Here is a 26940-nt window from a genome sequence, read left to right as displayed (position 1 = left end):
GAAAAGGAAACAAAAAATGAAAAAGCTACAAAAAGGTGAAAAATAAATTCTTGAGGTGTAACAGTCCTACCAAGCAGCGCTGTGATCTCAAAAGACTCTGTGACCTACTGTATGTCAAGGGACGCTCTTGAAATACTATGCTCCTCTCAGAAGCTACAGAACAACATGGGTCACAGGGGAAAGCTTGATTTGATTCTCTACAAAAGTACAACAGGATTCCCAAATGCTAAAAGGATAGAGGGTTTTATTCTACATCTTTCCCATCTTTATTTCACAGCGTCTGGTAAAATCACTTTTATTTCATTTCCAGTTTACAGAGAAGGTAGGCCTCCCTATTGAGCTGTTCCAGCATGCCAAGTCACTCATGCTGACTCATGTAAGATTGGGTTGGATGCTCCCTTAAAAGATCATAAACATATTGTGCTAACATTTTTACAGATATTTGCTCATTCTCCAGCTTGAGTGGACTTCAGTGGACACCACTTGTTCTGTGATTTATATTATGAACTTTTAAAAAAGTGAATAAATATACGTACCTCTTGTACCTCTTAACTCTCTGTTCCGTCAACCGCATGGCTTCCTCTGCAACCTCTCTCCTTGATCTCTCCTCCTCTAATCTAGAGTTTAACTGAGACAGATGGAACTCGGCCTCAGCCAGCCTGGACAAAACATTTAAGAGAGTATCACACAAAAAGTTTACAACGCGAGTCATCTACAAACATTGTCTTTGTGTCAAACCTCATCCGGAGATCTCCGCTGTCTGAACCACTTGGGTTAAAACTGGCACTGATTGGTTCCTGAGGGGCTCCTGGAGGAACTTCTGTGTAGACTGAAGCCTGTTGAGAAATGAGACTTAGACTCAGTTCTAATTTCATTTCAAGGCCCTATCATATCTGTTCCTTTTTCAGGGCCAAGAACTAGAGGTGTTGTTGCACCAGTTATATCTGTTAGATTTCTTCGTATTATTCTTCATCTGGTTGGGAGTTTATGGCAATATATGATAAAAATTATATTTGGCATTAAACCTTTACATTTCTTGTTCAAAACTCATTAAAATGTTATTTTTTCTTTTCTGAACTATTCAAATGTTGAAATGACAGGACCAGCTACCTGAAAAACAGGAAATGAGGCAACATGTTATTACGAATAAAAGTTGTGTAAGCAGGAATAAGTCATACATGTTATTACGAATAAAAGTTGTGTAAGCCTGTGTGTGCACTCTGCCTTTAAATGAACATCAAAGTAAATAAATAAACCAATTTTTAACCATTTATGATACTCATAAAATCAGATACAAGTAAACTTCCAAATTGGCACATTCTTAAATTTTTTACATTTATCAGCAGGATTGAAACGATGCAGTTTGAGTTATTGAAAAATTATATTCTTACCAATATGATACAGGTTACATTTATTGATCAGCTGATATAGCAATAATCGTCTTCAACTAGATAGTTGCAGTAACAATGTTCATTATAGAATTTAAAGAATCAAAAATCATACACATCAACATTCAGTATATGCCACAATTAGCTGCCACAATAATGCCACGACGAACCTCACATCCAGTGACCTGCCATTCATATTAACTTTTAGCCAAGAACCCATTAAAAATAGTTTACATGGAAAGGCTCCGAAACTTTACTAGACATATGGAAACTGTAGACTTCAGGCAGAGAAGTGAAATTACTTTAGGCCTGTATATACTATATACTATATATTTTATATACTATATATATATATATATATCTATATATATGGAATAATATATATATATATATATATATATATATATATATGGAAAAATAATTCATTTTATTTATTCTTAACAAAATATTTTCCATTGTAGCAGTTGTTACAGTATTTCAGATCCACCTTTATAGAAAGATAAACTCACCTGTGTGGGTGAATACTGGTTTTGAAATTCTCTCTGTAGCCAATAGCAGCGATTCTGGAGCTCACTAACAGTCTGCTGTGAGTCTCTGAGCATTTTGGAAACGGTGCTTAACTGGGAGGACACCCCTTCCTTTTCCTCAATTGCCTGTTGCAACTAGTACATATACAAGAATAACACATGCACAGATATATAGGAAAATAATTCACGGCAGTAAATATAACACTTTATTTTGTTTTCCAGATGGAACATTTTGGATGCATACCTTGATGTTGAGTTGTTGGAGGCTAAAATCTCTTTGCTGGATCTCTTGCTGGCAGTGTTGCAGATGGCCATGCAACTGGACCCAGTGTTCTTGAGACACACCTTTACCCTGCAAAGCCACTGACTCCTGAAGATACACAGACAAAAGGAACAAATTTTTATGAGTTTTATGTATGTATGTTTTATATATTCTTTATCGAGTTTTATGTAAAACAATGTTGATGCATCATCATTCACCTACTTAAAACTATGCCCTAAAAATATGTACTCTTTTTGTGAAGAAAAAAGTACATACTTTTGAGTTTGTAGCAGAATAATAGGCAAGTTTTGGGACATAATAACCACATCATAATTGCATTTTAATGGATCACTTTGTCGCACAGTTAAGTGCATCATTCTGTCACAGTTAAAATCCTCGTATAACATTTTCAGGTTACATATTGTTACTCGCACCCGCTCCTTTACTTGTTATTAGCATTTGCTTTCTCCCTTTATAATCTTTCTAGTAAATCTCTCCTTTCACAGCACTGTTCATTAGAATACTTTTTGCTTTCTCAGTTAGGAAACCTGAACTGGAAACCTTGCCCACATCAAATGTTAGAATTTCTCAAACCTGAACACTTGCCCAATAGCTTTTCTAGTAAATCTCTGCTTTTTACAGCATCTAGTTCTTTCTAATATAACTTTTTTCACATTTAGCACTTACCAGTTTTTTTTTTTTATCTTTGCTGGATTCCCACTTGTGGTGTTGTAGCTGGTCCTGAATTCTCTGAATCTGATAACTGGAATTTCTGCAGATCTCTTCTTTTTCCAGGACCAATTTACAGATTTCTTCTTCCTTTAATGATTTTTCATTGATAACTTTAAGCAACTCTTGTTTGGTCAAATCGTATTCCTCTTGAAGTTTCTTGTATAGTTCATCCAGTTTCTGTATTTGCGCCTGAGCAGCAAAAGTGACTTGTTCCTTCTCAGTTTGTGTTTCCCTGAGTTGTGTGATCTCTGAGGTTAATCGCTCTATTTGACCGGTCAGCAGTGAAACTGTGTTTTCCAGTTCAGATGCACTACCTTGCAAGTGCAGACACTTGTCCTTCTCCTGCATCAATAAAGAATCATTTTCATTAATGATTCTGACGAGATGGTTATTCTTTTCTTGGAAGCTCTTTAACTCTCTTTGAATTTTAGCAATTTCGTCCATTTCTAATTTCAGTTTGGCTTCACATGATTCTGATTGTGCCATTAATGTCTTCTTAACCAGAGAAAACTCTTTATCTTTATTTAACAGCAACCTATCTTTTTCTTGCAAAGCTGTCTGCAAATTCTGAATTTCTTCATGTAGCTCAGAGATCACTGTTATTTTCTGGGTGATTTGGCTCTCACTTTCCAACAGTTTGACATGCATCTTATTTACAGACATCTCCTGTGTCCTGAAAACTTCCTCTTTCCCCTGCAGAGTGAACTGTAAAGCTTCGAGTTGAGAGTGCTTGGATTCTAACTGTTCTGCCAAAGATGCCAGTTCAACTCTTTTACTTTCCAATTCACTTTGTAGGGACGTTATCATCTCTTGTTGTCTGAATATTTCTGCCATTGAATTCTTGAGTTCAGATTTAATTACAATGTTTTGGTCATTCATTGCCTGGACATTATCTTGATATTCCACAACCTCTATTTGTTTCTCTCTCAACTTGTCTTTTAATCTTACATTTTCTGCTAAATGCTCCTCTAAAGTGCCTTTTAAATGTGCGTTATCAGATTCAAGCTTCGCAATATTTTCATTCATAATACCAAGCTGACTAGTTAGTGAAAGAACTGACTCATTTCTTTTGTACAATTCCTCTGAGTGATTGTGGCATTCAAGATTTTTCTCCCTTAAAGTGCTTTCTTTCACTTCCAAAGTCTGGTTCAGTCTGGACCACTCTATTTTCAGATAGCTTATCTCTTGTTGAAGGGTTAAAACAAGTTCTCTTTCGTGAGTAAGTTCCTTTTGTAGCAAATAACATACATTTGATTCTTTCTGCAGCAGTATGTCTTTCTCTGTCAGACCCGATTTATGATTATTAGCTTGTTCTTGAAGAATGGAAATACTATCTTGTAATTGCTGAAGTTGGTGCTGATAAGTTTCCATTTGTGCACTTTGGTCTGTTAAGGTCTTTTCTTTTTCAAAAACAATCTGTTTGTATTGAAGGACTTGAGAAGTGGTGGATTCAAGTTCTCTCCTAAGACAATCTACTTCCTCTTTGGTCTCACTGAGACATTTTGAGAGGGCTGCACATTCTATAGACTTTTCCTGTAAGGTCTCAGCTCCAGACTGCAGTTTCTTTTCAATATTTTTATGTTCCTCTACTTGCAAAAGCAAATCTTCCTTTTGCTTAAGCAAGCCTTCTATGATGTTACGGTTTTCCACATCCTGTGTTTCTAAAATCAAGATTTTGTTTTGTAGATTGTCCCTCTCCTTGGTTGTTTCTGTGAGTAACTTCATCTGTTCATTTGTTTGTTTCTGAAGGTACTTATTCTGTTCATCAAGACTAGCAATTCTAGAAGCACGTTTTTCATTTTCTTCAAGTGTTATCGCAACCTTGTTATTCATTTCAGACACAACTTGGGCCAGTGTAAGCACTTCTTTTTGTTTCTCTTCAAACATTTCTTGTGATTGTTGATTTTGCCTACTCAATGTCTCATAGAGTCTAACAATGCCATCTTTTTCTAAAAAAATCTTATCAAGTGACTGTTTGTTTTGCTCAAGTTCTTTGCTCAGTTCATTTCCTTTGAGTGTTAGCTCTTCCTTATCTCTTTGCAAGTGTTCTATTGTTTTAACACTTTCTGAAAGCTTCTGTTCAACTTCAGATATTTTGCTTGCCAAACTTTTCTTTTCTTCTGAAACATCAGAGATGGACTGGACACTAGCCTCAATTTCCCTCTTCAATTGACAACTGTCATTAGTGAGACTTTCGACTTGTAAAAGCAAGTTGTAATTCTGATCTTGCACAGCTTGCATTTGCTCCTTAGCATTATCCAGGTGCTGCTTTTGTCTTGCAAGCTCTCCCAAAGTCTGCTCAAGCGATTCCTGAAGTTTCTGGTTGTTATTGTTCACCGATTGAATACTCTCAATTTTATCAGTCAACTGTTTCTCAAGGTTTTCTTTGGCTTCATCTCGAATCTTGAGTTCTTTGTTAAATATATCTCTCTCTGCTACTGTCTTCTCTTGAACGATCTTCAGCTTCTCCTCCATTGAAGATATTATCGTTGACTTGTCTTGGATATCTTGCTTAAGCTGTTCTTGACATTCAACTTGCTCCTCAAGCTTTCTAGAGAACATCAGAAGCTCACTCTTATATTTGCTGACTTCAGCAAGCAACTTATTACGTTCCTCCTGGAAAGAGACTTTGTCATGCACTTGTTCTCTATCCAATAGCTGGTCTTTGAGATTCATAATCAGCTTCTGTGTTTCCATGCGGAGATCGTGAATGGTTTTCTTATCCTCTTCTGTTTGCTTTATTAAGTCTTTAATTTCATTACTCTTTGACTCACCATCTTTTCTCTCTACTTTTAGATCAGTTTCAGTCCTCTTCAATTGTTCAATCAGCTGTGGTATTAACAAATTAAAGAACTGTTGGTCAGAAAGCTGTGGGTCTCTAAAGATTTGAACATCCTGTTCAATTTTAGTCAGCACATCCTCTTTGAACTTCATTTCCCGTTTTAGTTCATGATTTTGCTCTGAGTATTCTGCCGTGCAGGTTGTTAGTGCAGATATATCTTTGTCCTTATCAATGATGACATCTTGAAGTCTATCGATTTCACGCTCACAGCTCTGCAAGTCATGAACCAGCTGTGCTCTTTCTTCCAGATGAGCTGCGTTCAGTCTGTCAAGATCATCGTTTGTTTGAACCAGATCATTCTGTAATGATTCTATAGTTGCCTCTTGTTTTTGGATCTGAAACAAGAAAATGTAATGTAATGATATTATATGTTAATCATTTATATATAATATATTTTGTCAAAATATAATTGTCAAACTTGTACAAATCGGAAAGAAAAAGAAAATGCAACATGGTAGCCAGTGAACAATCATGTCTAAGATGTTACCTTGTCTTTCAGCACACTGAGTTTGAGGGTCAGTTCTGCAACAGTTGCTTTCATCTCAGAGTTTTCCTTCTCAAAGTTGCTGCATGTCTTTGTAACATCAGCCAGCTGCACATCAAGGTAGTCTCAATTACTCAGATGTGATTTAATAACTCACATATACTGTATTTTATATTGTCTCCAATATGTGACACTGTTCTTGATGCTTGGGTCTGGACTAAACTGTGTTTAAAAATACTAAAATGGATTTTGAATGCAGAAAGCTCTCGTGTTCTTTCTCTCTCTCTCTCTCTCTCTCTCTATGATTTTGAATGAAGGGAGGTGTTGTGTTATTTATCTGTGTCTATATCCATATCAAATCGATAAGAAAATTTGGCCGATATGTTAAAGCCAAATAATGCATTATGCAAAAGGAAAATACAGTGAAGTGCAACATGTGCAGGGCAAGTCTGTCATATAGGCTACATAAAATTATAATGAGGACATTACTGCAAAGTAATGTTGTGAAGTCTTGCGCTCATGTTTTAGAGCATTGTTTGTCTTATTAGTTTCATAATTTGATTATTATTACATAATTATATTGTGTTTTCTTGGGCTTTTTTATTTATTGAGATGCACCTGTAAATGTGTCGTCTTGTTAAATATATTCTCAATATTACATCTCATATTTACCCACATTGTGTTCAGTTTGAAGCAGTTTTTCAGTTGTTTCTTGGTTTTGTTTTTCTTTTGTCTCTAAAGCCTCTCTCAGACTGTCAATATATTCCAGTTTCACAGAGGTTCTGGCAAGCGTGTGCTCCTTTTCCATGAGTGAGGACTCCAGACACTCCTGTGTGCTGCTCAGTCTGAGTCAACAGATATGATAAAAAAGAAAACTTTTCTGGCTATTAAACACAGCATTAATTTATAAATGAGATTACCGTGGCCACAAAACAGACAAGAATCTGAGTTGGAATGTTTGTGCAATTAGGCGCCAGGACCTAATTTTAAATAATTACCCTTTGAGTTGTTTGTTCAGGCTGGCAATGAGCAGCTGATGCTTTTCTGTGTCTCTAATCTGCTGACTGCGAAGGCTGGCAGCCTGTGCCTGCAGGCGCTCAGATTCATTCTGATGGATAGGAAGATAGCAGATCATAACAACAATTCAAGCAAAAATAGCGAAAACCCACCACACAGCCCAACTGCGTGTCATGTGATTATAGATAAATGTGTGCTTAAACTAGGGCTGCATGATGACAAAAATCAGAATTTCTGATTATTGCCCTCGAATACTGTAATCGCAATAAATACACATCTGAAACAAGCTGGAAACTAGTTTGTTGTTGTTTTATGCATAAGTACAAGTACGGGTGTTTTCACACTTGAGTCCTCTTTAAAAGAACCAAACTTAGAGAACCTGTAACATGGTCCAAGAGGTGAACCAAATGAAAAAAGGCCCAGTTCTTTTTTCCTGTTTAAAGGGGTGAAACTTATGGAAAATGTAACATGGTCCAAGAGGTGAACCAAATGAAAAATAGAGTTCAGAAAACTTTTATAAAAACCCTTTTTTATTATTATTATTATTAAGCATCATTATCCTTATTAGTTTTGTTAAATTATATTCTCCATATTACATCTCATTTACTTCGTAAAACAACACTGCTACACATCAGTCAATAGAACACTGGTCAATAGGGGACACTGCAGATATGATAAACTGTCAAGTTATTCAGAAGACGTTTGTGCGGCATAATTTATCATGTTTATCCTGAGCCATTATGGTTCTTTGGTGTCCAGCTTTGGAGTTTCTAACTGTGTACTTTTTTTTTGTTAAAAGACATCTAAATTTATCTTGACTGCAAAAAGCTTGCAGAAAATACAGACTTTGCTGGCTATAGGGAAATAATGACAAAATAAACATTAGTTGAGTAAACAAGATAAATGGTCTATGCTTAATTTCATGAAGTGTGCGATTAATCCGCAATTAATCACAGAAAAGGGGTGTGATTAATTTTGATTAGAAATTTTAATCTTTTGACAGCCCTATTATAAATATATCAAATATGTGCATCTCTGGCAATACAGGGAGACAAGGCGTCCCAGACTAAAGTGCAAGTCTGGGCTGTTTTAACTGAAAGAAACTTGCACTGACTGATCTTAAAATATGTCAGATTCATTGTTTTGTCTCAAGACGCACACCAGTAATGTTTTTATATAAAGCATATTTCTAAAAACTACTTAAATCTCCTAACTGAACTATGGCCTAATCCTGACTTAACCTAAGCCCTGTCTGTGAAACCGGGCCTTTAATATTTAAACTGACAAGACTTAAAACATGTGAGAATGATAACTGTTCTTGAGGAAGCAGCACTAGCCTGATTGTTTAGATAGGTATTTAGTGTTTTTGAGGTGGCAGGACTTGAATGATTTTTTAGTTATTTATTTTGTTTATGGATTGTCATGTTAACAGCAGGTAATTGTATTATATATTGTATTCAAAGGTGAACATAAAATATCTTACATACCACTACTGGTGTATGAGAATGTGTAGTGTAGATATGTCAGTTGGATCTGTCACACCCCTACCATATTCACAATTATATTTTTTGATTACTTATGCAGCCCTAGCTTAACTCAAACTATTAAAAACCATCGCTGACACACCCTGTGTGAGAACTGCACTCTTATATGTAGTATGAGGAGGACAGTGTTAAAACAGTACAAACAGTGATAAGTACAGTACAAAGATGAGTTTTGTGCTTTTGGAAGCTTACACAAACACAAACAAACCTGAGATGCGGACAATGCTTGACCACCTTCATCTATACCAAACGTCGCCTGCGTTAGAGGAGTGTTGCATATAGTTCACTCAATATACAGGTAACTAACTGGCTATCCAACACTCATAGTGAAATTCAACAAGATTCAAACTGTCAAAAACAGTTGTTTTTCCCCAACAATTAAAGAAAAATGGAATTGCATCATTCAGTATTTATTTTCTTTAGAAACAGTTGAAACTGACCGTTCGATAAGCCCACACACATTAGAAATATTAGTGACAAATCATACTCTTGCTGTCAATCTATTAACTTGTATGATTTTGTAAGTCTATGTTTACCTTCTTTTCCCTCCAGTTTTTGTCCTTAAAATGTTCTTGATAATACAACTACTTTCTTATGCATCCAATTCCAAGCCTTCATTGCCCATTCAAAAAAAAAATAATGTTTTAGATCTAGAAAAAGAGGCTTGAACCATAGATATGCAGTTTTTAGCAGGGAAATTATGGAAATTGTTGTATTTGCTTGGTTGGTCAGTATCTTTGAATGGCCATTGAAATACAGTAATGAAATGGCCAAGTGATATGGAACTTTAATACAGTCAACAGATCTGGAACTACTTCATAGCTGTACTTTTAAAGAAAATTATTCACACCTAGGTTTTTTCATTCTTTCACTGTCTGTATTTTTCAGAAATGGTTATGGTTAGTTACAGGAGAGGTTCCAGTGGCTCAAAATTATCTATATAATGTCAAAAAAAAATGTTGACTCATTTGTTGGATAATAGATTGTTTTGAGGGGCAAAAAAAGGATGAGACGAATTGGTTCTGTACAGATTATAGGAAGGTAAATAAAGTGACTAGGCCTGATTCATTTCCACTTTATTTAATGATTCCTGAGGCAATCCAATAATTTAGTGACTGACAGCTGCAGGAACTGAGGGAGCAGGCTTAGGGAAGGGTCTGTTGGCAGGCAGTGTAACTGCAGAGGTTGACACTGATAGCACCTTTATATGTACAGTCCAAACGAATTTCTGTGTACCTGTAGTAATTCAATGCGAGCCTGAAGTTGCAGACGGTCCTCTAGATCTTGGCACTGTTTCTCAAGGACCAAAATCTGTTCCTGCAGTTGGTTTCTCTCTAATTCGAGCTCCTCAACAACAGACCTCAAGCCATCTAAACAAGTGGGGGAAAAATGGCATATATTATAATTTATGCAATTTATCAATTTTCCTAGTTGGTTTCTCTCTAATTCGAGCTCCTCAACAACAGACCTAATTTCTGTGTTAATCTTAAATGTGTAATAACAGCATATTTGAGGGCATTCCAGGGCCAGTTTTATGGTGGTCCCACCTTTCTGTGTGCAGCAGTGGAGAAAGGTTTGATTACATGAATTGTGGTGAAATAACACAAACAAATACCCAGTGCCATCAGATAAAGCTGCTAGGATGACAGACAGACACCTTTTAGAAGACAAAAAGGAAGACCATTGTACAAGTGCAAACTTGTCTTTTGAAAATCATATTTCCCATGTTACAAAAACAGCATTCGTCCATCTTAGAAACATTGCCAAGCTACGAAACATGTTACCTGTTTCTGATGCAGAAAAGCTAGTTTCATGCATTCATGACCTCTAGACTGGACTATTGTAATGCACTGCTAGGTGGTTGTCCTGCATCTTCAATAAATAAGCTACAGGTAGTCCAAAATACAGCGGCTAGAGTCCTTACCAGGTCAAGAAAATATGATCATATTACCCCAATACTACAGTCTCTGCACTGACTATCTATTAAGTTCCGTATCAGTTACAAAATATTATTACTTACTTATTAGGCCCTTAATGGTTTAGCTCCTGCGTACCTAACTAGTCTTCTACCACGCTACAATCCATCACACTCCCTAAGGTCGCAAAACGCTGGACTTTTGGTAGTACCTAGGATAGCAAAGTCCACTAAAGGAGGTAGAGCTTTTGCGCATTTGGCTCCCAAGCTCTGGAACAGCCTTCCTGATAATGTTTGGGGTTCAGACACACTTCCTCTGTTTAAATCTAGATTAAAAAAACACACTCTTTGGCCAAGCATTCAAATAATGCATTTCATAATTTTGGACTGCAGTTATATCTGGTCAAATGCGCATTATTATTCTTTAGCTTGGGTTAAACTAATTAATTTTACTTGGCTGGAACAGTCGCTATGCTAATTATGTCTCTATTTGTTTCTCTGTTTTGCCACGGGATTTACATCCCTAGGTAACTAGGATTTACACAAGCTCTAGTCTGGATCCAGAACACTGAGAAGAGATGATGCCAACCCCTCAGAGGACCTCAGATGATGCTAACCCAGAGACAACATACAGAACTACCACATTTTGCTGTAAGTTTGATTGCATAATTGCTGTTAATAGTGTTAATCATCTGTTTGTTTACGTCTTTTATTGATTTTTTCCAAACATTTCTGCCATATGCACATGAAACTGACAGTCACCAAACTGAGAGGTTGTGTGTATATTGTAGAAACTTAATTTTCTGTAAAGTTGCTTTGCAATGATTTGTATCGTAAAAAGCGCTATACAAATAAACTTGAATTGAATTTAATTGAATACAAGGCATAGAAAGGAGAGGACTTCTCGTTGGCCGAAAAAAGGGTTTCTCATGAACTAACTGCCCATCATCCATCTTGACTCTTACCCCTAAGGTTCAGGCCAGGGTGGCCTAAGATTCCTATGGACCTCCAGGTGATAATTTACTATTGACATTTACATCTATGCATTTGGCAGATGCTTTTATCCAAATTGACTTACATTGCATTCAAGGTATACATTAATGAGTTATTGCTTTCCCGGTGAATTGATTCTATTAATAAAGAAGTTTGATAGTAAGCAGAGTTGTTATAATTATAATTACAGCAAAAATACCAGAGGAAATATAAAAACAATTTTGGCCCTTTGAATCAAAAAGGTTGAGAACCACTTATTTAGATAAAATCATTTTTCATCCTATGAACTTTATTCTATTATCCACTTTAACCCTGACTTAGTATTTCAGTACTATTTAGTAGCTATTCTTGTGTATCTGTTATTACAATTATTTTATTATGTGTCTTCTTTCTGTTTATACAGAACAGTAAGAGGCTTTCCAAGTTGGCTAGAATCTCATAAAATCCTTCAGATAAGTCAGATGATAAATCCTTCCTAATTTACACATTTCTTAATAGGATCCACTTGGACAACCATTCTTAGTTGGTGCACATAGATAAAAAAAGATGGGAGATCATCAGACTCACACACTTCTGGTGAAGTGTGACCAAAATAACAAGATCAAAAACTGCACACAGAAAACATTTAGGACATGGACAGTGTCTAGTGGCTTTCACACCTGTAACTGCAGCACTGTGCTGGGGCCACCATCCACCCATATTCTCTCCATTCACAAAAACATCGCAATCAGTATGGCCAATTAGGTCTTGTCTATTATGATACTCCAAGTCCTCCTGTAGAAAGAAAAAAAAAACATGCATTATTATTATTATTATAACAATACATCACTTCTCAAGAAAAAAAAAGTACAAATAATTACTTCTACACGAATGGAAGTAAGAAAAAATTACTCACCCTCATCTCCTTCCAAACCTGCATGGCCTTCTTGCATTTTTCCACATATTCAAACTTCAAATTCAAGATCAGTCACAAAACATGTGAAAAGTAATAGCCTTTGACTACACTGACAGCCCTTAAACGGTGCATCTTCACACACCATGTTTGAATGTAATGCTTGCATTAGTGAGATCTCAGACTGTTGACTGAGGGCAAAGAGTTTCAGTGACTGACTTAAATCATATGGCTTCAAAACATATTTATTAATAATATTAACCACTTTTATTGTTTTTAAATTAACTTTTCAGAACCTTATCATTATATGCTAATATTACTGAACATGGAATAAAGATTAAAACATTTACTTTGTGTTTGAAGGAAAAAAGTCATAGTCTGAAATGATATGAGGGCGAGTAAATGATTATGATTTTCATTTCTGACTAAACTATTCTTTTAATTCAACTTTGCAACACAGGAAAAAGGTAAAGAGACTAAATACAGTTTGGTGACAAATTAAAGTAAAATGGCTTGTTGTGCTGTGTGTGTGTGTGTGTGTGTGTAATAATGCCTCCTCCTTCACAGGGAACAACAGGAACTGTTTGATGAGCATGAAAATTATGTGAAACATATGCTATAGCCTTCACAGTCACCATATCTTAAGCCAGTTAAAAGGAGCCTCTGAACTTGCATATTACATACCACCATTATCAAAACACACATGGTGACCTAACACCTTCCTAAGAGATTGTTCCTTTAATTTGTCACTCATCTGTATGCATTTTACCTAGAGTCTTTAGTTCATACCTGTAGGCTGTGTGGGGTGAAATATTTGGGCTTTCTGCTTTTCTGTGGGCAGAGTCCACGGGCCTGGGCCAACTCCTCCTCCACTTCCTGTTGCCGATTGGCTAATGCTGGATCGGAGCAGCCAGGAAACAACCAGTCATCCTCAATCAGTTTTGTGCCACAAGACAAAGTGAATGGATCAAATATGTTTAGGGCAATGGAGGGCAGAGAACAAAATCAAGGTTGAGGAGAGACAGCCAGGCAATGCTAGTGCAGATTAGAGAGAGGAAAAGGGACAGAAAGGAGCAGTAAGCAGTGCACACACTGCAAATTCGGCTGCCAAAACAACAGCATGACTGTGGACCAGAAGACTAAAATACGCAAGCCATATATAAGCCAAAATTTTTTTTTTTGTGAATTAAGAAACTGATGATTCACCTTGGTCTCAGCAATAAGTGGGTAATACCACCTGAAGTGTCTTTCAATCAACTATAGCATGGAAGCGAAAGTGGGACATCAATATTCATCCCTGAACAAAGACGTATATGACTATAATAATGATTAAGTAAGAAATCGGTCTTGACAATGGTATCATCACTGGGTGATCACACTTGTAACAACAACAACAATAAGGTGAGAAAGGAAAGTGATCACTTCCATCATTATCCTTAATTTAGAGTGAGACTTCATTATAGGCTCTTCATTATCGTCACTGCTCAAATGCATTATATACTTCAACATCTTCACAAGCACAATCGACTCCATTCTGTTTTTTTTTTTACCATGAAACAGAAAATGAAAAAAACCACCGATGTGGTTAAGGTGCTGCCAAGCTACAAAAACAACTCACAGGCCACTACTAGGTACACCATGCTAGTACCGGGTTGGTTAGTACCCCCTTTTTGTCTTCAGAACTGCCTTAATTTTTCATGGAATGGAGTCAGCAAGGTGCTGGAAACATTCCTCAGAGACTTTGGTCCATATTGAAATGATAGCATGATGTAGTACATCCATGATGCAAATCTCCAGATCCACCACATACCAAAAGTGCTCTACTGGATTGAGATCTAGTGAATTTGGAGGCCGTTTGAGACATTTGCGTATAGTGAACACAGTCATTTTCAAGAAGCTTTATATCAGATGTACATTTGGAATCTCCAAGTCTCCTTCAGGAAAAGACTCCTAAATTTACCTTGGAAAAAAGTTTTCAGGACATAGTTTTGTGAGAAACCTTCTCAAACTGAAACACTAATAATATGGGCAACGGTTTCTATGAATCCCTTATCTATAATACATTATAAGGGTATTCTTAAGGCATTTTAATAACTGCATAATGCATTATAAAAAGTTAAAAATGTTTGTTTATAAAAAAAAATGTTGTATTATCTCATAAGTAATCATAACAATTTTAATACATTGTAATACTTACGCATTTGTGGTTATAATGTTTAAGAGTATGATTATTTATAACACACAATTAATACTGTATTAAATGTATTTAATTTATAATGGATTATCTCATATCGTGACATTGTTTATTTAAGATCTGCACAGTATCTTACAATTAATCTTAGTGGTTAATTGTTTATGAGTGTTTCCTGTGAGGTTAATTTTACTGTGAGCTAGTTTAAGATCAGTTGTAATACAAATAATTTTTTTTTTTTTTTTTTTTCTGATATTACATTACATTTTATTTTAATGGTCTCCTTAGTCTATTGCAGGGATCTCCAACCCTTCTCCTGGAGAGCTACCTTCCTGCAGACTTCAGTTCCAACCCTGCTCCAATACACCTGCATTTAATTGACAAGTAGCCCTAAACACCTTGATTAGCTGGTTCAGGTGTGTTTGATTGGGGTTGGAACTGAAATCTGCAGGACAGTAGCTCTCCAGGAGCAGGGATAGAGACCCCTGGTCTATTCACTATAGGCAACTTTGCAATTACATGCCAACTAACTCTCATTTGGACTATTAGTAGACTTAAGTTAAGGTTAGAGTTTGTAGAATAAGTTGACGTACTTGCAAAGTTGCTTATAGTAAGTAGAATGTCTGTTGGGGAACCATCAAAATAACCATACTGATATTACAATAAATATAGTTCAAAGCAAATGTGTACACATTTATCTGATCTAATATCTGATTTTTTTTGGTTTGAGGAAAATTATTGTTATTATTATTTATGTGTGGTCTTTGTCTGCTTTAGAGGAGAACTGGCCCCCCGACTGAGCCTGGTTTCTCCCAAGGTTTTTTCTCCATTCTGTCACCGATGGAGTTTTGGTTCCTTGGCCGCTGTCGCCTCTGGCTTGCTTAGTTGGGGACACTTCATTTAGAGGGATATCGTTGACTTGATTGCAAATTATTGCACAGATACTATTTAAACTGAACTGAGCTGCATGATGACATCACTGAATTCAATGATGAACTGCCTTTAACTGTCATTTTGCATTATTGACACACTGTTTTCCTAATTAATGTTTTTCAGTTGCTTTGACGCAATCTTTTTTGTTTAAAGCGCTATATAAATAAAGGTGACTTGACTTTAAGTAAAGTAAAGTTACTTTACCTAAAGCAGACAAAGACCACGTATAAATAAATATATTTAAAGGTGACTTGACTTTAAGTAAAGTAAAGTTACTTAAGACCTTTTGGATGTTTTCATGACTGTGTAAGACTTTGTATTTGTAACTATTAATTTAAGTGGATGCAACATGTTCATTGTGTGTAATAAATCATACAGTAAAATAGTAATTAAAACTGATGTTATTGTTATTAAGTTATTTTGCCTTGAGATCTTAAAATACATATGGTTACCCAAGATATGAGACTTATAATTACTACCATAATATTTTATTTTAATTGCTTCAGGCCTCTCAAATCCTAGCCTTAAAATTACGAATAATATTTTATTTTAAGTGGAAATATTTCAGCAACATGATTTTGGCATACAGCTTGTGGTGTAATAAATAGCATATCATACTCTTAAAACCTATAACTAAACACAAAAGAAGGCTTTTAAAAAACTCCCAGCCTGGTTCATTACTCAAAACCGCAACATTAAAAACTGCTGTCCAGAATGATTGACATTTATGAGACGAAACAACAGAATTATAAGGTTTTTTATAATGTCAGTGTGGCAAAAAAACGCTGCACAATGAGAAGAGGTCATGGGGAATAATTAGGACCGAATGCCTTGAGAATACACTGATATGGAGTGAATTATAAATATGGGCTTTTTGAACCAGGATAGGCGGCAGAAGCCTGTTACCACTGGTAATGCTTAGTTCCAAATTTTAATTGCAAATTTTCAAGTCTCTCAAGGTGCCAGAGTCTGGAGGAAGAATTACGAAAAAATGCCAAAATGCCTGAAGTCCAAAAAGTAAAGTCAAAAATTATCAATGCATATAGAGATTTTGGAGCACTTCATGCTGACAATGCCAAGTTGAAGATTTCGTTTTTCAGCACGACCTGGCACCTGCTCCAGTTAAAAACCACTTGAATTATGAATGGTATTAGCCAACCTGACCTGAACCCATAGAGAATCTGTGGGATTTTGAAGAGAAAGTTTGGGGACCCAACACTCTGGATGAGCTTAAGGCCGCTATCGAAAAAAAAGCAGTGCCACAGGATTGAGAACCAGGTCATTTTTTTCCCGACCAAGTAAACCAACATAATTATTTGAAGGTTGACTTTTTTGTATTAAAAATACTTTTCTTTTATTGGTTTGGATGAAAGAGGAACATGAGCACAAATCATCAAAAACAATAAAAGACCTGAAAATATTTCAGTTGGTGTAAAATAAAATAATGAAAAAATCAAAAAAATAATGAACTTTTTCACAATATGCTAAAGAGAAACCTGTATATAAAACAACATTGGTCCCCACTTTCACCTGTGCAGACAGAGGACACACAAAAAAAGTAAATCCAAAATTTAAAGAAAAATTGGTCTAGACAAAAAAAAATTCCAATATTTTATTCTTACTATAAAATAAAGAAAAAATAAAGAAAACAACATTGGTCCCCACTTTTTATGTTATGTTTTACGTTCCACGGTACAATGAAAGTCATATAGGTTCAGAATGACATGAGGGTGAGTAAATGATTACAGAATTTTAGTGGGTGAAAATGTGAACTTTACAATTCGTATGAGTGATAATGCTGGACATAAAAAAATAAATAATTAAAAAAAAAATAAAAAAAATAAAACACCACCTAGACAATTGATAAAGGTCTGTTTAATAGCAGAGACTTGGCCAGTGATTTGGAAGAAAAGGTGAAAAAGCAGGAAAAGGAGGATAAAGCGACAGATGAAGGACAGGACTCCATGAGTCAGCCTCGTCTGTGCTGCCAGAGTTTCCTTAGGAGAGGATGAAGAGTTCCAGAAAACTACTGGCAGCACAGATGGGAGCAAACGATGGAGGCGATGAAACCTGCATGCACAAAACTGATGGGAAACTGTTCTCAGTGGCTGCACCCATCATGCAGAGCAGGAGCAGAGGTGGAGATGGGGAGGAGGAGGGTCTCAGGGCCAATAGGTGGGAGAGAAGTGTTACAAAACAAATGTAATCAAAAAACAAACCAAACATTTTGAAAGTAAGGCTCATTTCACACTAGAGGCATAAGTGGCACATATTTTTCCAGCACCCATGTTAACAGATTAGGGCATCCACACTGTGCACTGAAAAGGCATGGCAGTGCTGCTTCCGCTCTGCATATGTGTTGCTTCAACTTTACTTACACATCCAGTGTGAAACGAGCATAAGAAACCCAAATATCTCAGTATGTTTTTTTTTCAAAAGTGATTAACCTCCTTCACAATTCATAGCAAGGACAACATAACCTAAGAAAAAATAAAGAATAAGCACATTTAATGTATCCAAGGTAATAAAGAGAGCCAAAAAAGGACAACTAGAGAAAACACAGTAAAATGAAGGCTATGTGAACTCATGGGCATGCGTAAAATGTATATGAAATCATGGCCACTGAGGTGCTCAAAGTCTGGCTCATTTATAACAAGCAATAAGGGGCTGTCCAGGTAGAATGTATTCTTGTATTTCATGTTCACTGTTTTTAAATGTTGTTCCATGTACCAGTGGTGGACGAAGTATACAAATCAAGCACTCCTTTTCAATTGACTCAAGTAAAAGTACAAAAGTATTTGATTTTTAGTGTACTTGAGTATTAAAAAGTACTGATCGATGAATTTTTATTTCGTCATTTTAACACATATACTTTTATATTTAATTTTTTATTATATATTTTTTATAATCCTGCTCAAAATACCTGGGGGAGGGGAGCTAGACATACACTATCAAAACACGTAAAACACGTGAATTGAATTGATTTTTTTGTTGAGTGTTGATTTGATCTGATCACTTCTATGTTATCTAGTATCGGGTTGTGATTTCTCTAGTTTAATTTAAAATAACGAGGAATGACATGTTTTTAAGAAATGTAGTGCAGTAAAAAGTACGATATTATGCTTTGGAATGTAGTGAAGTAAAAGTAAAATTTTCTCAAAATAAAAATACTCAAGGTAAAAATACTTTGTTACTGTCCACCACTGCTATGTACACATCCATTTAAAACTTGAACGAGGTGACAAGCATCAGTGTTGAACCCTGCAAACAGACGGCTGCTTTCAAATGCTTGTGTATGCTTTGTATGTGTACACTATAAAAAGCACTCAGGGCTATACAGCTGTGCATGGCTGCATGTGAGTGGTTAAATGAACTCACATTAAAATACTTGTTTGATTCAAATCTTAAATTGAATTAATCTTAAATTTCAAATTTAATTGTATTGTGTAAATAGATATTTAAAGTAACTTTACACCTAGTATGTATTTATTTAAAAAATGGATGACAAGCCGTATCGTGATACATCAAAAATCACATTGTAATCGAATCAATACCCCATGAATTGTAATCAAAACGAATCATGAAGCCAACTCTAGTGAACAACCTCTAATCCAGCACACTTTAAGATAACACTTTATGGTTTAAGTACCATAATATTAACATAGCTAGCACCAGTATACCCTGCAACACTGGACTGTATAGACATGCACTTCTATTTAAGTCACAGTTGATATGCTTTGTCTACCAAACAGCTGTTGCTACTTTTAGGAAGAATCTATACATTTATATAGCATTATAGCATCCTCACCCTCTCTCTCCTCCTCGATATGGCTCATTCTGAAGGCCATGACGTTCTTCTCGTGACCCTGATCTTGAACCCTTTCTGCCTCAGTCACCATGGTTATCATTTCTTGCCACTCCACTCTGAACATCATCCCTGAACACTCACCTGTTATCAGAAACATATAACATATATATATATATGCTATATATATATATATATATATATATATATGTATATATACACACAGTCACTTGAAAGTTTGTGAACCCCTTGCCTGCTAATAATTTTAATAAGAGAGACATACAAAAATGTGTTATTATTTATTTAACCCTTATTTTACATAAAATATGTTTACATTTAGTCCACAAGACAAAAACATTTGCTGAAAATTATTAAAAATTAATTCAAAAGTTTGTAAACCCTTTGGTCCTTAATACTGTGTGTGGTGGATTATCCATGACTGGATGATGATTGTTCGACTGTTTTTTTGTTAGTTCTTTAAACTGAGCACTGTTCTTCAGAAAAATCCACCATGTCCTGTGGAATCTTCAATTTTCCAGCATCTTTTGCACATTTGAACCCTTTCCAGCAGTGACTGTATGATTTTGAGATCTATCTTTTCACACGGAGGACAATTGTAGGACTCAAACACAACTATTAAAAAAGGTTCAAACATTCAATGATGCTCCAGAAGAAAACACTATGCATTAAGAGCCAGGGGGTGAAAACTTTTGAACAGGATGTAGATGTCCAAATTTTTCTTATTTTGTAGAAATATTTTTTTTTTTTTTCATTTAGTACTGCTCTTCGGAAGCAACAGAAGACATTTGCATGTTTCCCGGAAAACAAATTAAGTATAATTTACCTTGATTTTCAAATTGGAAAAGTTTTCACCCCCCGGCTCTTAATGCATTGTATTTCCTTCTGGAGCATCACTGAATGTTTGAACCTTTTTTAATAGTTGTGTTTGAATCCCTCAGTTGTCCTCAAACAAGGGACTTATGAACAACCATCACAAAACAAAAAACAGTTATGGATCATCCAGGTAACGACACACAGTATTAGTAATTTTTATTTTATTTTAATAATTTCAGCATTTTTTGTCTTGTGGACTAAATGTAAACATATTTTATGTAAAATATCTTACTCAGGACATTAGTAAATGTAATAATTAAATGATTGTTGATTGTTTTTTTTTTTTTGTTGTTTTGTTAAAATTACTCACATTTTCACAGATTCTGCAAGGGGTTCACAAACTTTCAAGTGGCACTGTATGTATGCATGTATGAGTGTGTGTGTATATATATATTATAATATATATATATATATATATATTATATATATATATATATATATATATATATATATAGATCTCTCTGTCTCTCACACACACACACATGCAAGTCACAGTTCTCATGAAATATGGTGAGGAAGAAAGATCTTTCTGAAGACGAAAAGTATGAAACAAGGCAGTGTCTTGCAAAAGGCATTAAAACAAACAATTTTTTGCGAAAAAATATTATTTGTTTTGATGCCTTTTGCAAGACATTGCATGGTTTCATACTTTTCATGAGAACTGTGACTTGCTTAGTAACGTGGAACATCCTCTTTAAGTAGGGTTTCCATTTACCTAAGAAGACCTGACAAACTATTGACCAAACCTGTCTGAGATTGATATCACTTATCTAAAAAGATGTGAAAAACAACACAAACAAAAATCTGACTCTTTTTTTTGTACTGAAATCCTATTGATATGTCACTTGCATAATAATTTGGAATGCAGTGTATATATGAGTAAACAATAAAAATATATGAGTGAATAATTTAAAAAATGCTTTTCCGAGAAGAGACCCAAGGAGATAAATGTTATTTACTGCTATATAAATAAAAGCAACAAGACACAAATGGATGTCTGTTACAGCGGTTTAACCAAAGTTTGAACCAAAGCAAAACAAATAAATATATCATTGCCTGTGATGCTGCTCTCTTGGTCACCTGCTCCAGGTCGGCCTGCATCTTCCTCTGCTGTTCCTCATATTCCTTAAGCTGCTTCTGTAGTTCATCTATTAATGTCTCAAGAAAATCTAACATAAGACAACATTCAATTCAGGGATGGGCACAAGTGCCTGCATACTCAGTTGCAACCGCATCTCCATTGCCGTGTTTTGCTAGAAAGCAAAGCTAAAGTATAAAATCTTAGGTAAAGGTGATGATTAAGACACTATTAAAGAAATCCCTTGTATACATGCCCTCATTCGTAAAAAAAAACCTTGTTGTTTTGGTATCTTCAATTTAAAGTTACTGTGAGTCACTGTACTACCCGGTGTTTTGAAAATTGGGCGTTGCAATACTACCGTAGAACTGGTATAACGTGTAACTGTAGTCAAGCCAGCCACATTTGGAAAATTATTTGGCAAAAGGGCAGAGAGACACAATTTCTGAGCATTTCTTTCAGTTGGCCATTAAGATTTTTGCACTTTTTGTAACAGGGTCTAAAAATGAATGAATATAGGAGATGCTAAAAAAAAAAGATAAATATGTCCATCTGGCCAACAGTTTAAAAAAAAATATGAAAATTATTATATTATACCTGGTATTTTCAATTGTTGATCAATTACAACATCCCTGCTCGAATACAGTAGTGGCCAAAAATATTGTCTGGCCCAGGAAAATGGACATCTTTACCCTTTATTCAAACATTTTATTATTAAGGATTTTGTAAGCTTTTTCCATAGATGTGCTTGGAGTGTAAAACTAATGTATGTGCTCAATTGTTTCATCAGTAATACTGCAATAAAACATGACATACTGTGTCATACAATAAATAAATATATTAAGTAATGTGCATAACTTATTGAGCACTGCTCTAAAGAAAGACTCCTGTAATCAAAAACAAGGGACAACCAACACTATGTTATGTTAGTTTTTCTATGCTTTTTTGAATAGTAAAATAAACTAATTTTCCATAATAAGTATTTTTTTTTTTTTGGCCAAATAATTAAATAATAATATATATAAAAATATATATTTTTGCATAATAAAATAAACCCATGCATCTTCGCATGGTAAAATAAACCAATTTTACCTTAACCTTAATCAAGTTAGTGTTTTCTTTTTAGCAATATATTTTAATTGTGTTGGGTTTTTAAGAGCAAATATTGAGAAATATCATCTACATACATCAATTACTGCATCTGTCGAGTGCTTGAATAGACAAAATATCTAAAATTGCAATCCCTAATGCAAATAAATTACATTTTAAACTAACTGGCTCCACTTCATACCATTTTTTGCCTTCATATCTTCATACAGCTCCAGTTTGCTGAGTATTTCCTCCCTCTCCTCTTGCAATTCAGTAATGCGACTATTTAGGGACGTGACATCAGGGGACATATCGAGACATGATCCAGACTGAAGTCAAAAACAGAAAGCAGTTAATTTAATTTCGCTGGATATTCATCGGTGCAAATGTAAAAAAAAAAATAAATAAAAACATTCTTACCTGAACTTTTTTGAGTTCCTCCTCGAGCTGCCTGATTCGGGATTTGGACCATGCCTTCATTTTTAAGAACTTTGCTTCTGCTTTACTGGCCTCTGCTTCTTTCAGCTTCACTTGGGCTGAATTGGACAAAACAGACAGAAATATTAAAACAAAACCACTGAGAAGGAAGGACACAGGGTTAAAAAAAATGCAATGACAGGATACAGAATATCTTTAACAGAAAATAATAAACACCCTCCTGATATCACGTGGTACATTAGGAGAAGGTGTCTGTTACATCTGAAAAACATGACATATGTAGTGCTTAAAAGATTTACAATAGAACTAGGATCTACAAAGCATGCCATGATCAAAGAGATGATCCACAACACAATGTAGCGCAAATTAAAAAAAATTGTGTTTGTTGAAACATACAAATATCTTCAAGCTTTGAATGTCTGAAAACTAAAAATAGAATGGGCTCACGAAATAAAGTAAGAAAAGTAACTGCCCATGTAGAGGCTGGAAAGAGAACCTCAAGAGCCAGAGTTGAGAACTGTTTAAGATAATATACAAACCTCATATATATTCTTCAATCTAAATATCAGTCTTAGTATAATACACTTTTTCCCCCCACTTTGAATGCAAGACAACTCTTTTTGTGCAATATAACTCTTTATTTTCTTATGATGAATGTAAGCCTTAGTGCAATTCTCTTTAATGTCTTGTTGTATGTGTAATATGTGATATTTGTAAATTAGCTGAAGGGAAGATATTCTAATTTCATTGTACGTGTGTATAATGACAATAAAAGGCATTCATTCATTCATTAATACCTTATGGCATAGGTAGGCAGGAGACCATGATTTGGAAAAAGACTTTCTTGGTTGTAGAGTAAGAACGTTTGAAGGCTTTAGTCCTTTACAAAACTATGGTAATAGCCAGAAAATACTAGAAGGGATTAAAGTTCCTTCAGATGGTCTGGGCAACATTTTGAGGGCACAAACCTTTTCAGGATTGTTTTCAACTCCATGTTTGGACACAATGTGTTCAAAAAAGTGTACAATTCATGAAACAAGTTCAGTTTACCCACAGAGGAACACTAAACCCTTCAAGCCATAATGCTTTGAAACCATTTTCTTCACAGACTTATGCCTGGGGTACAGCTTGTGTTCCCCCGCTGGGAGAAATTGTCAATTGTTAATGGTTCACAGCTCGCATTGTGTGAGAGATATTATGACCCAAGCCAAGTACCTTACAAGCACCTCTCAACTTCCCAATAATTTTTGACAAATGTTGAAAATATTTTAGTAGTCAGCCAGAGCAACGCATAGTCTCCCCAATTTCCAAATCATACACAACCACGTCACATAGGATACTAGCAACAGCATGTGCATACACTAACACACACACACACAAATGCATACAGTCGTGCCGTTTACCAAATGCTTTGACACTATTATCAGGTTAACAGACTCGTAACGTATGCAAGAGCTCAAGACCACCCTAGTCTCCAATCCTGTATATTGTATGCCCTGCTTAACTGGGACAGGCTTGCCATCTTGAGTTCAATTAACCATGTAAAAACGTGCATATCACGCAACAGAATTTTGTAATCAATATCAACCACTCAATAAAATATGTATTAAGTGTCCCTAACTACTATGTACTTACATTTAAACTAATTATTTGATACAATTTGCTTATTGTCTACAAACATGTTTTTTGCACTTATATTTGAAAATACCATTCTGTAATTACGTGTATAATAAAGAATTAAGTTACGTCTATAATTACACTGTTGACACTCTCTCTACCCCTTAAACCTAGCCATACCACCACACTTGCCCCTAACCTAACATTGTACCTAACAACTCATTATATTATTAAATACACAAAATTCTAAGGCACAGAATATAAAGTTGGACCTTTTTTGAACATAATGTTTGATAAAATCATGAATAAACTTTATGGGAATATAAATGATACAGATTTAATGCTATATAAGAGATTAAAGCTACATGAAACTGTTAATTAAATTAAATTAATTTGTACAATATACTGGGCACAATGTGGCATTTTTGAAGTACTCATGCCCATCCCTTAATAGAGACATTAGACACTGCGTATTGCAGTGATCCATTAAGAAAAAGTTTATAGATCTTTAGACAAAATTTAAAAATGTATGTTACTGTGACAGGTGCTTAACCAACACTGAGTTCATTTGAGAAAGGAAAACTGCAGACAACATTCTCTAAACATGTGACATGATTGTCTACCTTGCAACTCTGTGACTCTCTGAGCTGTAATGCAGGTGGATAGGTTTGCTGATGCATCTGTGGGCTGTGATATAGAGCGCTGGAGAGTCTCAAGCTGTCTGCGTAAGGCCTGCTCCTTCTCTGCCAACTCAGACTCGTGTTTATCAGCAGCCCTGAGCAGCTCTGCCTCATGTTTCTCCATCAGATCCTTGATCCGAGCCCGAGTAATGTGACGTTCTGCCTCCATCTTTGACTGAAAGTTTTCTCTCTCACCCCGCAAGTGCTGCATTTGTTCTGTCAGCTCCTACCAAACAAACACACACAACTCACATTACAAATCAACTCTGAGAACTGTAAGCATCAGGGACTGACTATATAACTATTTTCTTATGTGTGCACAAACATACAGACACTAATCACAGAGGAAGCTACATACTATAATAAGAACCAAGGAAATGGAAATTTTTGAAGATCATTAATGTAAATTCAGTTATGATTTTTTCATTATACATCAATGTATTATGGAGTATATATTTCATTATTTTCATTAATACTTCCCCTTTTTTGTCTGTTCCCTTTTGTTCCAATGTTGTTTTTGTTTTCTCACCTTATAATAAATAAATAATAAAAATAAATTATAAATAATAAAAATATGTTGTGTGAAACAGCTTAATAAGAAAAAAATAGTATGACGATAATTTTCTTTGTAATAATAACATTTGTTCAGTCTGTGCAAATCAATGGTCTAGTGTAAAGCTGCATTGTAAATGGTGTTGTTTTTATGAGCTTAATAAGAAAAAAATCAGTACCACATCATGAGTCACATGACATCTGATCCCTGTACAAAGCACAATGAGCAATACTGTTAGCATCCAGAAGGCAGACTTGTAAAAGTGCAATATAAGTTAAACAATAAAAGTCCAAGAACACGGAAAGAAATAGAGATTACACAAAAGTTTGGAATAAGCCAAGTTTAAATGCATTTACTCCCAAAGATAAATATCTTGTGATATATCCTGCTATGCACTGAGCAGGACAAAGCCTCTCTTTCTAGTCTAATGACTTCTCCCCATATTCCAAAGCAACTGAGAACCGTAGTAAAAGATCGGAAAAGTGAATTTAATGTTCTGCACAATCACAACATTATGATGGCGTGCAGTGAAAATAAACTTGATGTGCCTTACCTTAACAAGTACACACAGTTTTATAATTTAATTTAAAGACTATCTGTATGAATGTACTGCATGACCAGAAATATTTAATTTGCAAACAAATGTGTTTGAGAATTTGGGAAGAGAAACAAGAAAGGTCCAACCCCAAAAACTGATAATTACTTCTTCTTTTTTTTTTTTAAGGAGAAATTAAATACATGTTTATCATAAAAGTGATGTAATAAAGTAACTGTATGTTTGAATAGCATTTTAATGTATTTTTAATAAACTAAATTAAAAAAGCATCATGTCATTTACCATTTGAGCATATTTGTAAACTACAAATTACCATGACTTGGTTATCTTTACTGCTGAGTGCCGCATCCTTTTCCCTGATCAACTCTTTTAAATGGGCCACAAGTTCCTCCATCTGTGTTAGCTGCTCAGTGACCTCAGCGAATCTCATATCGCTGCCCATGTCCACCTGCGGGGAGCCAGGAGCCTGAGACAAGCAAAGCTTCTATTAATGATGATGAACATTTATGC

General features: G+C 35.2%; 2 protein-coding genes across 2 annotated transcripts in view; both read right to left on the bottom strand.

The window, feature by feature from the left end:
* Positions 1–2561, bottom strand: part of LOC122148566 — a 4813-nt gene extending 2252 nt beyond the window's left edge. Inside the window, exons 1-4 of the mRNA XM_042775000.1 lie at positions 2160–2561; positions 1898–2050; positions 739–836; positions 537–659 (exon numbers count right to left, since the gene is read on the bottom strand). Of these exons, the coding sequence (XP_042630934.1) occupies positions 537–659; positions 739–836; positions 1898–1990 (314 nt within the window). The 5' untranslated portion in view covers positions 1991–2050; positions 2160–2561. The remainder of the gene's footprint in view (positions 1–536; positions 660–738; positions 837–1897; positions 2051–2159) is intronic.
* On the bottom strand, positions 2100–26940 carry LOC109071306 (ELKS/Rab6-interacting/CAST family member 1-like). Its single transcript, XM_042775796.1, has 15 exons — positions 26744–26940; positions 25265–25547; positions 23007–23122; positions 22789–22915; positions 21379–21567; positions 19529–19657; positions 13386–13537; positions 12364–12478; positions 10033–10166; positions 9005–9052; positions 7234–7343; positions 6912–7080; positions 6239–6343; positions 2865–6086; positions 2100–2285 (listed from the first exon to the last, which is right to left on the bottom strand). Exons 1-15 carry the CDS (start codon positions 26870–26872, stop codon positions 2100–2102), a joined length of 5214 nt encoding a protein of 1737 aa, XP_042631730.1. The 5' UTR covers positions 26873–26940.

Source organism: Cyprinus carpio, chromosome A18, assembly GCF_018340385.1.
Source record: "Cyprinus carpio isolate SPL01 chromosome A18, ASM1834038v1, whole genome shotgun sequence".
Taxonomy (NCBI): Eukaryota; Metazoa; Chordata; class Actinopteri; order Cypriniformes; family Cyprinidae; genus Cyprinus; species Cyprinus carpio.
The sequence above is the reverse complement of the archived record's forward strand: the minus strand, read 5'-3'. Positions and strand labels throughout refer to the sequence as shown.